Source organism: Phycodurus eques, chromosome 1, assembly GCF_024500275.1.
Source record: "Phycodurus eques isolate BA_2022a chromosome 1, UOR_Pequ_1.1, whole genome shotgun sequence".
Taxonomy (NCBI): Eukaryota; Metazoa; Chordata; class Actinopteri; order Syngnathiformes; family Syngnathidae; genus Phycodurus; species Phycodurus eques.
The window spans coordinates 34,518,244-34,532,450 of NC_084525.1; the positions used below are offsets into that span (position 1 = coordinate 34,518,244).

Below are 14,207 nucleotides of genomic sequence, written 5' to 3' on the forward strand. Positions count from 1 at the left end.
ATCGGCAACTCCTGGGTCGCAGGGCGTCCTCTCATCCTCTGTGCCATGCCACCTACAAGTTAACTGACATTTTCCTAGCTAGGAAACGTTACACGTGGTCAGACACCACTCCTTTCTGAATTGGAATGCGTGTTTGTGCTTGTGCGTACGTGCGTTCGTGTGTGAATGCACAGGTGTACAGACAAGTAGCCTCATCACGGATATCAGGTCATTTTTAGCAAAATAAATAAATAAGAGCCATGTTAGGGTAACGGTGTTAGAGCGAATGGTCTATCTATTTTCTCTATTTAGAATTATTGCAGTTGGATCTTTGGTTGACGGCACAAAGAGACAGAGAGAGAGAGAGAGAGAGAGAGAGAGAGAGAAACCTTGAAATGGTTAGAATACTGTTATTTAAAAAATAAAAAGAGTCTCAGATATGATGCATTAGTTCATGATGAAGTCATTAACTGGCAAAAGAAATTAGGGATATGATATATTTGTTTTATGATGACAATCTTTTGTGGCTCATCATTTAAATCACCTTTATCAGATTTGATGGCTTAGTCACAGACTTCGACAATAAGTATTATACTTTTCTTGCACAAATGTGGGAAAGACATTGCGTTAAAATGCACAAAACTGTGAAATGTAGCAGCTCAGCCACCAGTGTTGGCGTCATGGGGCTGGGCATGAAAACCGGTGTTATTTGCATATACTGTAGTCTGTAAAAATACTTTCCAAGGATTTGGTGATCGGAAGAAGCTTTTCAGCGTTAGCCTAGCAATAAGGATGATTTATTATTTTTTTTACACCATTACGGCCTCTTGTTGGTCTCTGCGTGTAATGATGTACAACCCCAATTCCAATAAAGTTGGGACGTTGTGTTAAACATAAATAAAAACAGAATACAATGATTTGCAAATCATGTTCAACCTATATTTAATTGAATACACTACAAAGACAAGATATTTAATGTTCAAACTGATAGACTTTATTTTTTTTTAGTAAATAATCATTAATCTGGGACAGGGTCATGTTTACCACTGTGTTACATCACCTTTTATTTTAACATTCAATAAACGTTTGGGAACTGAGGACACTAATTGTTAAATTCTTTCCCATTCTTGCTTGATGTACAGCTTCAGCTGTTCAACAGTTCGGGGTCTCCGTTGTCGTATTTTACGCTTCATAATGCGCCACACATTTTCAATGGGAGACAGGTCTGGACTGCAGGCAGGCCAGTCTAGTACCCGCACTCTTTTACTACGAAGCCACACTGTTGTAACGCGTGCAGAATGTGGTTTGGCATTGTCTTGCTGAAATAAGCAGGGGCGTCCATGAAAAAGACATTGCTTGGATGGCAGCATATGTTTCTCCAAAACCTGTATGTACCTTTCAGCATTAATGGTGCCTTCACAGATGTGTAAGTTACCCATGCCATTGGCACTAACACAGCCCCATACCATCACAGATGCTGGCTTTTGAACTTCGCGTCCATATAACAGTGCGGATGGTTCTTATCCTCTTTGGCCCGGAGGACACGACGTCCACAATTTCCAAAAACATTTTGAAATGTGGACTCGTCGGACCACAGAACACTTTTCCACTTTGCATCAGTCCATCTTAGATAAGCTCGGGCCCAGAGAAGCCAGCGGCGTTTCTGGGTGTTGTTGATAAATGGCTTTTGCTTTGCATAGTAGAGTTTCAAGTTGCACTTACGGATGTAGCGCCGAACCGTATTTACTGACATTGGTTTTCTGAAGTGTTCCTGAGCCCATGTGGCCCATTGATGTCAGTTTTTGATGCAGTGCTGCCTGAGGGATCGAAGTTCACGGGCATTCAATGTCGGTTTTCGGCCTTGCCGCTTACATGCAGTGATTTCTCCAGATTCTCTGAACCTTTTTATGATATTATGGACCGTAGATGATGAAATCCCTAAATTCCTTGCAATTGTACATTGAGGAACATTGTCCTTAAACTGTTCGACTATTTTCTCACACACTTGTTCACAAAGAGGTGAACCTCGCCCCATCTTTGCTTGTGAATGATTGAGCAATTCAGGGAAGCTCCTTTTATACCCAATCATGGCACCCACCTGTTCCCAATTAGCCCGTTCACCTGTGGGATGTTTCAAACAGGTGTTTGATGAGCATTCCTCAACTTTCTCAGTCTTTTTTGCCACCTGTCCCAGCTTTTTGGGAACATGTTAAAGCCATAAAATTCTAAGTTCATGATTATTTGCTAAAAACAATAAAGTTTATCAGTTTGAACATTAAATATCTTGTCTTTGTAGTGTAGTCAACTAAATATAGGTCAAACATGATTTGCAAATCATTGTATTCTGTTTTTAACACAACGTCCCAACTTTATTGGAATTGGGGTTGTACGTACATTCGAATTAAATCTGTGGCTGCACGGAACCCAAGCTTTCTGTGGATACCAGGCATGATGTGTTTTTCCTTGTTTTGTACGTGGCAGCAGCTGATTAGTGTCGTTGATTTCGCCTCGTTGTCAGACTTCATTGTTGAACTGGGAAGTGATCTTTACTTATTTTTCTGGTGTTTGAATCACTCTGAAAATTTATCTTTTTCACATAGTGAACGCTTGATGGACTCTATAGCTCAGAACACGGCCCTGCAACTTCTGATCAGTTTCGTGCTGGTGGGTCACATTTGGACCTATTGCGCATAGTTTCTGTGCCTGTGCGCAGTTGTATTTGGTTCTTGCCGTCATGGATCACGGATGTAAATAGCTATAGGCTTCCACTGAGATCGCCACATAAGGATGTGTCCGGTAGCCGAGGCCGAGGAGCTGCACGGATATTCATTCACAAAGGAGGCGACCTCAGCAGAGTGAACTGGAGAAGGTTGAGTAGGATCCAACCAGGGTTAGGGTGGTTACTTTAAAAATGTTTTTCATTACAGTTATCAGTTACCTGTTAAAAAAATGTAGTCAGTAACGTAATCCAAGAACCATAATATTAAAGTAATGTAACTTGATTACTTTCAATTATACGTTTTGGTGGCCTACTGGTTAGCACACCTCCCTCGCAGCTCTGAGGACTTGGTTTTAAATCCGGCTTCGTCTGTGTGGAGTTTGCATGTTCTCCCCGTGCCTGTGTGGGTTTTCTCCAGGTACTCCGGTTCCCTCCCACATTCCAAAAACGTGCATGGTAGGTTAAATGACAACTCTAAATTGCCGGTAGGTGTGAATGTGAGTGTGAACGATTGTTTATCCATGTGTGCCCTGCAAGCTGCGATAGGTGCCAGCACACCCTAGTGAGGATAAGCGGTTCGGAAAATGGATGGATGGATTACTCCATTACCAAATATGCTAATAATGACAAAATAAATGTAATATCAATAAACTATATATTTATATATGTTTTTTTTTCTTTCCTATAAATGTTTAATATTCATGTTTTTGGAATGCGGGAGGAAGCCGGACTAGGCGCTATTCAAATCCAAAACCTTAAAAACTGTGAGGCAGACTTGTTTCACTGTGCTGCCGAGATTCATAACAAAGGTTTTAAAACCTATTCCAAGCAAAGCCATGACTCGGTGTGCGTTATAGCAGGTGAAACGGGGGGAAAAAACTCAAACACAGCTACAGGCTGCTTAGTTGTGATTGGATAGTCAGGGCTGAACTGACAGCAGAACAAGTCCTGCATGAGTAAAGCAAAACTCTATAACAAAAATGCTAAATTTGTTAATATTCAAAACTGAAAAAAATACACCTTACCTGTTTGTGTTTTTTTTTAAGATTAGACAGAGAAGCTGATGGTTTTTCTTCTTGACGACAACATCAAAAAATTATCTTTTGTATGGCTATGGATGGGGAATATCTTTCTTCTCCAAATCTGTTGTATCATTGTTATTAATGCTCCCTGGTTCACGTACCTTCATGAAGTTTTGCTTTCCCAAGTTTCACTCAATGTTGGCTTTCCCTCTCACTGCTTACGTCTTTTTGATGCTAGTGTCGTTATCCGCCAAGGTTGACATTTTTTTTACTTGGGGTGCGACTTTAACTCATTAATCCCGATTAATTAATGACAAACAAACAAAATGATTAGTTGAAAAAAAATAACGCATTTTAACCACATTTTGTGTTCCAAACAACGTAGAACCTCTGTCAGTTTACACAGATGCGCACATCTGAGCTCGGCTACCAAAATGGAGGAATTGGAGGAAACAAATTTTTTATTTCATTTAAAAAAAACAACTACCCCATGGAAGCCTTGATAAGCTTGGTTTGTGCAAATTTGCAAAAAGGAGTTTTCATTCCACTGACGCTCTTCAACCCTCTTACATGTGATCCAACTTTTGTTTTATGTTGAAAAGCAATGAAATGCGTTTTTCCAGAGTTAACAATATTGCTGTCTCTGTCAATTATTTGCTTGAATTGCTCACTAAATCCATTTAAATTAAATCATGTTGCTTTTTAGGACAACTATTGTGATACGATACAAATGTGATTAATCGAGATTAATTAATTACAAAGCCTAATTAGATTATTATTTTAATCGTCCCACCCCTAGTAAATAGCCAAGTAAAATCTACTTAAGTACGGTCAAAACAACATTTATACTTTGTTCTTCTTACCACTGTTGACTGGCGACCAGTCCAGGGTATCCCCCACCTCTCGCCCAAAGTCAGCTGGGATAGGTCCAAGTTCACCTGTCACCCTAATGAGGACAAGCGCTATAAGGAAAGAATAGGAGAATTTGTACAATCGACATGTAAATGTAACTGTCGTTCAATGCTGATAATCATAATAACAATAAAGGTTCATGTCTGGTGTCTGGTGTCCATGGATGTCGCTAAACTCTGAGTTTCACAACTGCATCCACCTTGCTGCTTTTGTGTCTGTGTGTGTGTGTTTGTGTGTTGCTGCCTTCAATTACTATGATTTTTTTTTTTCAATCTTGAGTTATTTTTCACAGTAACAGGAAAAGCGGTACAGAAAATGGATGGACGGATTATGGCAGAATCTTGGTGGGGCAAAACACACACACAGATCACTGTCAAAATCTACAATCAGCAGATGAATGAATGTACTGTAAATACAGAGGGTTTACAACACACCGGTAACATCGATGTACAGGAACACCTGATTATTCAACATGAAGTTGATTTAATTTTGGTTGCCTAGAACATGTAGTTACTCAGCTATTCATATTTCAAATGATCACATTTTTTACAACACCATGTAGTTCTGCTTTACAGGGCCAAACTCAAAATATACATTTCTAATAACAAAGCGTACAGCCACTGAATGTGTTTCCACCCCTCCAGCCCCCCATGTAGCTATTAACGTGCTAAGATCTGTTTGATTGTGAACAAAAGGTCGAGGAGAAGAAAGAAACACTAATAGGCAGTGAAGCTTTTTAGCATTTCAAAGCCTTACTGGCCTCAGTATGCAACACAACAACAACAACGATCGTGGGGTTGGGTTTGCAGGAGGGTTTCGATGAGCCTGCATTGTGCAGTCTAATGATGTGCAAATGTGAAAGTGACTGTAGAAAACATCCCAATGTTGTCTCTCCGTCATTGCAAACAAGAGGAAAGGCATTCAGCCCTTCTCCACTTATTTGCGTATTCCCACTTAGCGCCCTCAGTTGTTGTCTTGTTTGTGGGCCTGTTTGGCTCTGGCGGCGTGCTGAGTGACCGTGGACAGGGACGAGCCGGTCATGCTGGTCGTCTCCACGATCTCGATGTCCTTGCACGTTAGACACGCCACCAGCTTCTGGCGGGAGGCGCTCTGTGCAAAGAAGAACTCGTGGGACACACCGGCCAGTACTGCCCCGATGACCGGTCCGATCCAGTACACCTGCAGGTGGACGGGAGTGGAGGCCGACCGCTTTATTAGGTACACCTGTACAATACAACTGCATCAATGACAAAGATAACCACGCTCTGTTTTGACTGTCCGTGCGGTCGAGATATTATTTGGCTGTGGGTCATTCCAGAATTGGAGGACTTCCCAATCAAATATCAAATAATCCATCCACAAAGCATTCCGTGTATTAAAAATGATGCTTAAATATCAATTAAAATACCAAATAGCTCTTGAGCACACCCTAGAATGGCTTTTTTCCCTCTCGACCCTCTAACCACCTTCCATATCAAATATAACAGATACAAAAAAGGCTTTAAATCGGCTTTTTTTTTGGTACAGTTTTGTTGATGTCTTTCTTTGACTTGTTAAAGCATTCAGTTTTTTTTTTACAGACATATTTTAAATAGTAATGATTATGCTTCAAAATTGTGTCTCTGAATATACACAACCCTCACTAAATCCTTTTATCCATTTCTAGGGCGGAAACAGTGAGCTACATGACTCAAACTACTTGCTCTGACCATTGGTAGACATAATATTTCTTCTATTTTTCGATTTTGTTTTCCGCGGGCTAATGTTTTAAGCCATAATTGAGTGTGTCACTCAAACAATTAAAAAGACAATAATAGCCATGATTTTCTCTTTTATTATAAAGCTAAGTTTGTTGAGGAGTTATCATGTCCGCTAACATCTAGCATGTATTCATGAGTGAAAATTCTAACATTAATCGGATCTGCAACACTGTTACTTTAATTGGAAAAATACTAATATTACATTTGTAGTCTAATAAAATTGTACTTTCTTTAATTTACAGGACTGCGCCAAACAGCAAAATACAGTACATCATACGACAAATAAAATATCAAAAAGTGTAACAGTGATGGTTGAGCTGGACCAATCGAATTACAGCTGATTGTCTGTTCTTGAAAACAGAATGAAAATGATAAAATAAAGGATTTTTCAAAAATGTTGGTCCTATTCTGACCATTGGAGTTTGCAGTGGTGGACAACTAGGCGGAAACTCTTTGTTAGTGTGATGCAGCTACACAACCATAAAAAGCAGCGCTCGTATTAGTGCTTGCTGCGCCTTCTGTTGTTTTCAGTGAACGTACATCACATGAGCTTAGTACAATACCACAACACATTAGTCCTCACCCAATGGTTTTCCCAAAATCCTGTGATGATGGCCGGACCCAGAGAGCGCGCAGGGTTCATACTGGCACCGGAGAACCGAGCCTGCCCGGGGAGCAACATGTAAGCTGTCAAAATGTGCTGAGTCAAAGTTCATCCCTCCATCAATTTTCTATAGCGCTTGTCCACATAGATGAGCTGGAGCCTATCCCAGCTGACCCTGGACTGGTTGCCAGCCAATGGCAGGTCGCAAACAGACAAACAAAACATTCACACTCATATGAGCGTCTACACACAACATACTGTAGAGTCAATAACCCTTACATGTATGTTTTTGAACTGTGGGTAGAAGCCGGAGTAGCCAGAGAAAAAAAACACATGCAAGGACGGGGAGCGGCCAAGTATCCATTTAGCCTAACATGAATGTTTTTGGAGAGTATGAGGAAGCCGGTGTACTTAGAGAAAAGCCACGTAAACTCCACACAGGAAGGCTGGAGCCGAGATTCAAACTCTGCACCTCATAACTGTGAGGCAAATGTGCTAACCACTGGTTCACCGTGCGGCACTAGTCGGGTCTGGTATCATGGTGCAAAAACTGTGAAAGATGTATTACAGCATTATTTTTCATATATATCGGACTACGTAGACATACATATATATTTATTATAAATTGTTAGATATCGTATACTTATATTTAACAATGTATATTATAAAGCAGTATTCCCAAACACACACAAAACCACAATTTAAAACAACAGCAAGCTGCTTCTCACCCCTATCAACACTCCAGCAGTGTGTGCCAGTCCAATAGCCAGATTTCCTGGTTCTTGGCTTTCCCTCCGTCGTTGGGCCTCAACTGAGAAAACAGTGAAAACCAACTGGAAGGTGCATAAGACCTCGATGCCAAGGGCCTGCACTGCGTTCAACTCAATGGGCACCTGAGGGGCGAGGCAAAGAGCCAATAGGAAGGAAGACGAGCAGCGTCAGTTTATATAGTGAAACTCTTCGAATGCCCCGGAAGTCGTACAGATTGAACAAGGGAAAATATGTCAACAAATCTTCAGCTCAGTGAGCAGCTCGAAGAGGAATACCACAAGTGTGTTCTGCTTTTTAATTCTTTCCTGTTTTGAGTGAATGACTACAAGTAAAAAAGGTAACGTACGTGCAGAGACTCACCTCACAGGCACACCGCGTCCTTCACACATCCTCAAAGTTAAGGGTGACTAAATACATTGTTGTTTGTCCAGTTTTTCTGTGCAGCCATTAACTTATTTTTTGGAATGTTAAACTTCACGATGACTGAGACATCTGCGTCATCAAAAGTGATTTTCCTTCAGTCTTACTTTACAATGGATTACTGATTTTTTTTTCGTTGCACTTGACAGTTAGGAAAGTTAAATTGTTCCATAAAAGAGAGGCAGAGGGGCATTCACATTCATTTTGGAAGAACAAACCCTGTTGACGAAGTAGTCTGCTGTGCTTTTGAGAGGCAAAGCCAAGTACAGGGCCCCGGCCCCCAACGAAGCCCCCAAACACTGGGCGGTGATATAAACGAGAGCCCTCAGGGCATCTAGCCTCCTCGTGGCCAGCAGGGACAAAGTAACTGCAGGGTTGACCTGAGCAGGAAGCACACAAACACCTTTACATTCATGGGTTCAAATGATGTTTAACTGTGAAAGGAAAACAAAAAAATCAACAACACCACGACCGTGGTACCTGTGCGCCGCTTATTTCCCCAAAACAGTGTCCCAGTGCGACAATCACCGCGCCGACTGCCACCGCCGGGTACAAAGGGCCCCCGGGGGCCTCCCCAGGGCCCGGTACAGAAGCGCCCAGCACAGCGCTCACCAGCACCAGCGTGCCGATCAGCTCCGCCATCATGGCTCGCCAGAACTGACGGCTGCGTAGCTCCTCGGAGCGAGGACACAAAGCAGTCTTTGTGAAAACTGAGCTTCAAGGTCAAAGAGGATGCACATGAAGGCACACGGATCGTCTGTTACTTGCACATAGTTCGAAAAACCACTCAGTCAAAGTCAAAGTAACACTATTATTCCAAGAAATCGGGTTGTTTTAGCCAGGAATATCTTAAAGTCTATATTCACTATTCACACTATTCAGAGACAACATTCAGTTTTGTAAATTCCTGGTTTATTCCTGTTCTTTATGTGTAATTCCCACGGAAAGTTTCCAACGTTAACAATTCCAGTAATTTTGCAACCCTGCTCGCATTTAGCTCAGAAATCAATTAGAAATGAAAACTACATGATTCCAAATAACCACGTTTTCCACACACAAGGGAAAGTTCAACTGCAAGACAATAACAGAAGATGCTCACCTCATGCCACGTCATTTTACACTCACAGAGTGTCTCAACAGCTGCGGTCAGGAGGTCGCTCCGTCCTTCGGTGGCACCCGTCCGTCTGTCAGGTGGTGAGGCGTTCAGGGACACCGCTCCATCCCTTGTTCGAATCGGAGATGTCCTCTGATGAGCCCAGCCTCCTCCCACACTCCACCCACCTTCACCTCTCTCCTTATCGTAAACCTCAATCTGTAAAGTGTGTATGCGCACATTAGTCATCATGGCCATTAAAGTGTGTGAGTGTGCATTTGTTTGCAAAAGCCCTGAATACTCCCCCTCCAGCAGATTCCCCCCACATGGCGTCGGTGACCTTGAGCAATTTATCACATCTTCAAGGAGCGTTTCACTTGTCTGGAAAGTGAAGTGATTGTGGCCACCTCAGAGGCTTGTACACAGTGTGCCTGACTCCAACTCGAGGAACCACTGTAGAACACAAAAAGTGATAAAGGCACTTTTAATAGCAAACGATTATAAATCAATCCCAATAATAAAAAATGCATTTGTCAAAGCTCTAGTGCATAAAACTAATTCATGCATGCCCAAATTGCACACTTTTGACCACTGCACACACAACAAGCCTGACCTTTGGGACACTAAAAGTAAAGTAGGCCAGATCCTGTCCACCTGACATCCTAGGGTTCTTTTTTACCTCATTGAGCATTCTGCGCTGTGCTCTTGCAGTCATCTTTACAGGACGGTCGCTCCTTGGAAGAGAAGCAACAGCGCTGAACTTTCCCCATTTACGGAAAAGACAATTTGTCTAACCGTGAACGAATGAACAGCAAGAGTTTTAGAGTTTTCCAAGTTTTTACAAGTCAAATATTCTTAAGCTCGTTTGAGCGAGGCATTGTTTCTGCATCTGGCAATGCTTCTTGCAAAAAGACAATTCTTTTTTTTGACCATCTTTTTATTGGTTTTATGCGGCATACACATTATTAATATACACTACAACTGTTTAACAAAATAGACAAATAACCCCTCCCCTTGTTGGTACACTTCCCCGGTAAATAAAAGTGGTAATGATGAGACACAAGTACACCTCCTGTTTAAAAAGGAAAAATTAAAGTGATAAAATACCTTAATAAGTGACCTCATTATATACTGTCATGGTAAGTGACACACTCAGCAGCTCAGTCTGATGTTCAAATAAATTGCATGTCATTAATTAGGACAAAAAACTGGTTCCAAATCTTCCTGAACTTTCCTGATTGTCCACTGATCGACAGCCTAATTTTTTCAAGTTTAAAAAGATATATTGTGTGCGCATAGACAAGAGGCAATCCTAAAATGTTGTGTGTTGTCGTGGTCAGAGCAGCTTGAAGTCACACCTCCAAGTTGGCTCACATCTGACTCTGATTACCTCTTGAAGAATCCATAGCCTCGAGGTTCACATGCTTTCTCCTCCCTGTCCTCAGAATCAGAATCAGAATCATCTTTATTTGCCAAGTATGTCCAAAAAACTCACAAGGAATTTGTCTCCGGTAGTTGGAGCCGCTCTAGTACGACAACAGACAGTCAATTGACAGGGAACACTTTGGAGACATAAAGACATTGACAAAAAAAACAGTCACTGAGCAATAAAGAGTTGCTAGTTATCTGGTAATGCCGGTACATTTTAATTTTTTTGACAATTGTGCAAAAAGATGCAGAGTCCTCGAGCACTTAGAGCAGTTCGAATGACTAATATTGCAATAGTCAGGTGCAATGACCATTGTGCAAAGGGCGCCGAGACTTCAAGCGAGTAGTACGATAGTCTGGGACAATGTTGATTGTGCAAATGTTGCAGATACTCCTCAGTCAGTGTGCAAATGAAGCAGATGCTACTCTGGCATGAGTGGCCAGAGTAGCAACAACAGATATGCAAATAGTGCAGCGTGGCGAGACGACTACAGTGAGTGCACGAGTAATGTATAATTGGCCCCACAGAAATGTGACAACAAACTCAAGACAAAAAATTGGCAGCACGTTGCAATGAAATTGTAGGTTAGCTGTTTAAGAAGTTGATCGCAAGAGGGAAGAAGCTGTTGGAATGTCTGCTAGTTCTAGTTTGCATTGATCGGTAGCGCCTACCTGAGGGAAGGAGCTGGAAGAGCCGGTGACCGGGATGTGGAGGGTCCGAGAGGATTTTGCACGCTCTTGAATGTTTGTTATTTTTGATAAAAATATGAAAACATGTAATTGCGTGTGTGGTATTAGTTTAAGCAGAATCTATATGTTCTTGTGATTAAGATGAAGATCAGACCACATTGTAACACCAGTTTATTCAGAAATGGAAGAAATTCCAAAGGGATGATTACAGAGAATAGACATTTTCTAATAATCCTCCTGTTCCCTCATTATTTAGGTATGTTTATACAGCATCTGGATATGGACATGATACACACAATAAGGCATTCAAGAAGAACAATACAAAAAGTGCACATAAATGCCTGTTTTGACTCACAACCCCTTCACAGCATCCATCATCATTTCTACAAATTAGCCTACTTGTGCAGCGTGGCTCTGATCTCCATGGAGATGAACGCTTTCATGATGCTGTTGCCATGGTGCCTATTGTGCTGCCGCATCTGGGGACCCTTTCTTATTTTTTTTTCATCATTAATATCAAACAAACACACCTTATTTCAGTTGAAAAGGAAACAAACATTCTGTTGTGGCTACAAACGGGAGCCATTTAAGTGAGGCTCACTTAAATGCCATTAATCTCACAACATAGCAAGCTGTGTAGGACCCTCTGTTTGTGCCTTCACAACACAGGGTGTTTGGATTTGGACCTTCCGGGTGTCAGGGGCCCTCAATCTGATAGACTGGGTCCAGAATGAACTGGTTAGAGGTGGGGGGGTGGCCCATTATGAGGTGGATTAGCCCCTTCTTATGATGGCAACTGTTAAACTGTTATCCCTCCTTTTGTGGGTCTAAATCCAAATGTGTGGAGCGGGCGCAGCAGTGAGGCGGGGGTTGTCACACTGGAACCCGCTGGCGTGGGGAGTTTTCGACCCCCCTCCGCCCAAAGTGCTGACGCTGACACAATTTCGCCCACACACAAAGTGCCAGCTAGGGAATTTGAGGGAGTCATGTGGAAAGAAATATTTTATCATAGTGTTCATTTTGGGGCATTTGTTTTTATTTGTGCATGTGGGGAAAGACCATCAAGGTGAGAGGTTGTCCCACTTGAGTGCAGAGCAGCTGGCAGTGATGGCAACCCCTCCCGAGGAGCATGTGCCTCAGACAGGACTCTCCATTGAGGTGCACAGCACCGCAAACACTTCACCGCATGTACATCACAATTGTTTTAAGACTGCACATTTGAGAACAAATAGAAGTTTTGAAAAAGAATGAAGTATCAGAAATTTATATCATTAACTCATCTGTCATGCATTTTCCAAATTATCGTCCAAGCAATGTGCAGTTGTAAACCATCCATCCATCCATCCATCCATTTTCTGTACCGCTTATCCTCACGAGGGTCACGGGCGTGCTGGAGCCTATCCCAGCTATCTTCGGGCGAGAGGCGGGGTACACCCTGAACCGGTCGCCAGCCAATCGCAGGGCACATATAAACAAACAGCCATTCGCACTCAGATTCACACCTACAGGCAATTTAGACTCTTGAATGGACCTACCACTTATGGGCAATTTAAAGTCTTCAATCAACCTACCATGCATGTCTTTGGGAGGAAACCGGAGTGCCCAGAGAAAACCCACGGAGGCACGGAGAGAACATGCAAATTCAACACAGGCGGGGCCGGGGATTGAACCCCGCTCCTCAGAACTGTGAGGCAGATGTGCTAACCAGTCTCCCACCGTGCCACCCAGTTGTAAACTCCCCAGAAAACAAATGTGATTCAAGTGATTACTTACCAAATTTGGCAACATTTAAAAAAACAATGTCGTCTGTATATTTTAGCAGGGGACGCGGTGGTAATGAGCAGACACAGCAACATATAGTAAATTATTTTTCCTGGTTATATAAATATGGCATGGCCACGTTTTGCTTTTCAGAATTTGAGCAGGACAATCATTTATTCCCAGAAGACAAAGACTGGAGACTGCCTTTTGACCAGTCAAAAGTTTCAGAACACGCCCATTTTTCCCTGTTTATTTTTATTGATAAGGTACAGTAAGGCCCCTCCTTGAGCCGTCACCTTATTGTGGTGGAGGGGTTTGTGTATACCAATGATCCGAGGAGCTAAGTTGTCTGGGGCTTTATGCCCCTGGCAGGGTCACCCATGGCAAACAGGTCCTAGGTGAGGGACCAGACAAAGCACGGCTCCAAAAACCCCTATGACGAGTACAATTAATGGATTCAGGTTTCCCTTGCCCGGACGCGGATCACCGGGGCCCCCCTCTGGAGCCAGGCCTGGAGGTGGGGCTCGAAGGCGAGCGCCTGGTGGCCGGGCCTGCACCCATGGGGAGTTTTTCAGCCCAAAAGGGTAATGTGGGTCCCCCTTTCCATGGACTCACCACCTGTGGGAGGGGCCATAGGGGTCGGGTGCAGTGCGAGCTGGGCGGTGGCCGAAGGCAGGGACCTTGGCGATCCGATCCCCGGCTACAGAAGCTGGCTCTAGGGACGTGGAATGTCACCTCTCTGGCAGGGAAGGAGCCCGAGCTGGTGTGAGGTCAAGAAGTTCCGACTAGATATAGTCGGACTCGCCTCCACGCACAGCTTGGGCTCTGGTTCCAGTCCTCTCGAGAGGGGTTGGACTCTCTTCCACTCTGGAGTTGCCCACGGTGAGAAGCGCCGAGCAGGTGTGGGTATACTTATTGCCCCCTGGCTGGGCGCTTGTACATTGGGGTTCACCCCGGTGGACGAAAGGGTAGCCTCCCTCCGCCTTCGGGTGGGGGGACGGGTCCTGACTGTTGTTTGTGCCTATGCACCAAACAGCAGTTCAGAGCA

General features: G+C 43.1%; 1 protein-coding gene across 1 annotated transcript; it reads right to left on the bottom strand.

Moving 5' to 3' along the window:
* Positions 1-5,595: 5,595 nt before the first annotated feature.
* Positions 5,596-9,522, bottom strand: LOC133416657 (aquaporin AQPAe.a-like). The gene is given in 7 exon segments (XM_061703683.1): positions 5,596-5,811; positions 6,976-7,056; positions 7,725-7,889; positions 8,406-8,567; positions 8,668-8,862; positions 9,287-9,459; positions 9,462-9,522. Coding segments are annotated over 7 exon segments (1,053 nt in total).
* Positions 9,523-14,207: the final 4,685 nt, after the last annotated feature.